Source organism: Rutidosis leptorrhynchoides, chromosome 8, assembly GCF_046630445.1.
Source record: "Rutidosis leptorrhynchoides isolate AG116_Rl617_1_P2 chromosome 8, CSIRO_AGI_Rlap_v1, whole genome shotgun sequence".
NCBI classification, from domain to species: Eukaryota; Viridiplantae; Streptophyta; class Magnoliopsida; order Asterales; family Asteraceae; genus Rutidosis; species Rutidosis leptorrhynchoides.
In genome coordinates, this window is record NC_092340.1 from 131,497,052 (window position 1) to 131,499,155 (window position 2,104).

The 2,104-nt window shown below is 33.5% G+C and overlaps 1 protein-coding gene across 1 annotated transcript; it reads right to left on the reverse strand.

The window, feature by feature from the left end:
- Nucleotides 1-325: 325 nt before the first annotated feature.
- On the reverse strand, nucleotides 326-1,740 carry LOC139861085 (GATA transcription factor 19-like). The gene is made up of 2 exons (XM_071849387.1): nucleotides 1,324-1,740; nucleotides 326-685 (listed from the first exon to the last, which is right to left on the reverse strand). The coding sequence occupies exons 1-2, from the start codon at nucleotides 1,738-1,740 to the stop codon at nucleotides 371-373; spliced, it is 732 nt and encodes a 243-aa protein (XP_071705488.1). The 3' UTR covers nucleotides 326-370.
- Between the last annotated feature and the right edge of the window lie 364 nt (nucleotides 1,741-2,104).

A 2,104-nucleotide genomic window follows, 5' to 3' on the forward strand; every position in this document is an offset into this window, starting at 1 on the left:
ATTTGTTTTCTTCTTGAACAGATTACCCTTTTTAGATTAAAAAACATGATAAACATCAGCAATATACAGCTAATCCAATGCCAAGTACGGATTGGAACAAAAGGAATAAAGAAGAGTAAAGATATTCATATTAGAATAAAGTTTAAAAAAATAAAAAAAGAACATAAACAATTTGACTGGCAAAAGAGAAAACTACATAAAAAAAAGCTGCTACTAATAATAATAAAACTAAAGCTTAAAAAAAAAGATCTAAACACCTTCCTAACGTAAAGAATTTTGAACAAGCAAAAGGTCGTCCGTCCTCACAATGCCACGTCATCATGGGTTTCCACGTCACAATTAAATTCATTATATATATATTTTTTTTCATCTAGTAATTAAAGTCATGAACGAGGCCAGGTCTGTCTGTGACGTTAAGCCGCCACGAAAGGAACGGAGAATCTCTGTCGTCCACGTCATCCATAAACCTATATTCATTTGATGTCACTGAAGGGGAATAACATGATGGCATTTTATAGTTGGATTGTGAGTATTCATTTGCCCATTGATGATTCCCATTCATCATGTATTGGTGGTGATATCCGTCCGTCATGTCACTGCCGCCGGACGTAGCCACCGCAGCTGCCGCCGCGTTCGCTCGTCTCTCCTCTTTCTTGTATCTAATTCCACACGCATTGCACAATGACTGCAAATGAACAAAATTTATAATTCAAATTCAATCCATTACTTCTTTCTTTTAGCACTATTTTCAATATATAAAATAATAATAAAAGGATTAAGCCCAACCAATTATATATGGTCACTCATATTTTAAAAATGATTGTGATCTTGTATTTGAAGGAACTATAATAATACAAACAATTACTTAATTAAGAAATACTAGGTGAGTATGTGTGTAATTTTACATGTTTCAATGAGTTTTTAGCCTTTTTTTATATCGACCAATTAAATTAATAGAGTACCAATTTCAATGTCTTACAAATTTGTTTTTAACTTATAACCTGTGACCTTCAAAAAATGAAAAATAAAATGATAAACTTGAGTTGCCTTCTGATAAATAATCTCAATAATAAACTTTTTGTTCTTTGTTTAAAGGGTAAATAATGATGCATGTAGCGAAATCAAAAAATGGATTATATCTTGAAAATAAAATGTAAAAACATACTCCGTAATTATTTAAGTAAGTATTTTTAAAAGCGGTCAATTGCAACAATTTATTATTTAAGTAAGTATTTTTAAAAGCGGTCAATTGCAACAATTTATCACATTGTTTGTAGTAATTTAAGACATAAAGTAATTGTGAATTAATTAATCAAAAAGTACCTTAGGGCCGCGAGGTCCATTTCTCCAAAGTGGAGTAGAAGTGGTGTCGCAATTAGCACACCGTCTTGAAAATAGACTATCACTAGTGGTCGAACCATTACTGCTAGCACCATTACCGGCACGATTATTAGTTTTATGAGCTGATGATGGTGCAGCAGAATGGTTAGAAGATTGCAGAATGTTCCACCAATTAGACCCACGGCGTTTTTCATGGTGCGGTTTTTCAAAGTCGTTTGATAGACGAGTAGAAGGTGTGCCTAAAGACAAAGTACAATCAACGTTTGTAGGTGAAGAACCATAAGCACACATATCTTGCTCATATGGTATAGGGAATATAGTAGAAAATGTGTTTGGTTGATAATGGTATAGACCACATGAACATGGACCCATCATGGTTGAACCAGTGCAACTATTCATTGTTGTGTTAGTCTCAATGTTTTGTGATAGAATGATGAAATAAGGGTCAAAAGAAATGGGAGTAAACAAGGTGTTGTCGTTATTTTAACGTTGTTTTGAGTATGTTATTACTATGTAGATTTGTGGGGCCGATGAAGAGGAGTAAGTTGGGGTTTGCAAATTGCAATGAAAGGAGTGGTGGGTTGGGGTGTTTATATAGGTGTTCACGAGTGGGTCCCTTAGAAGTGAAAGTGACAGGGAGTGAATCTTCCACATATGTTTTTTTGTCGTTTTGTCTGGTTTATTCTATAATAATTTATTTATTTTTTTGTTGTTGTCATTCGCAATTGTAATGGTGATAATCATTAGTGTAAGACGACGAATA

Bases quoted from the DNA above. Each gene is read 5' to 3' on its own strand.
- LOC139861085 (XM_071849387.1), bottom strand. From the start codon at position 1,740: ATGAATAGTTGCACTGGTTCAACCATGATGGGTCCATGTTCATGTGGT. The intron at 686-1,323 runs GTACTTTTTGAT...GTTCATTTGCAG, and splicing joins ATGGACCTCGCGGCCCTAAG to TCATTGTGCAATGCGTGTGG.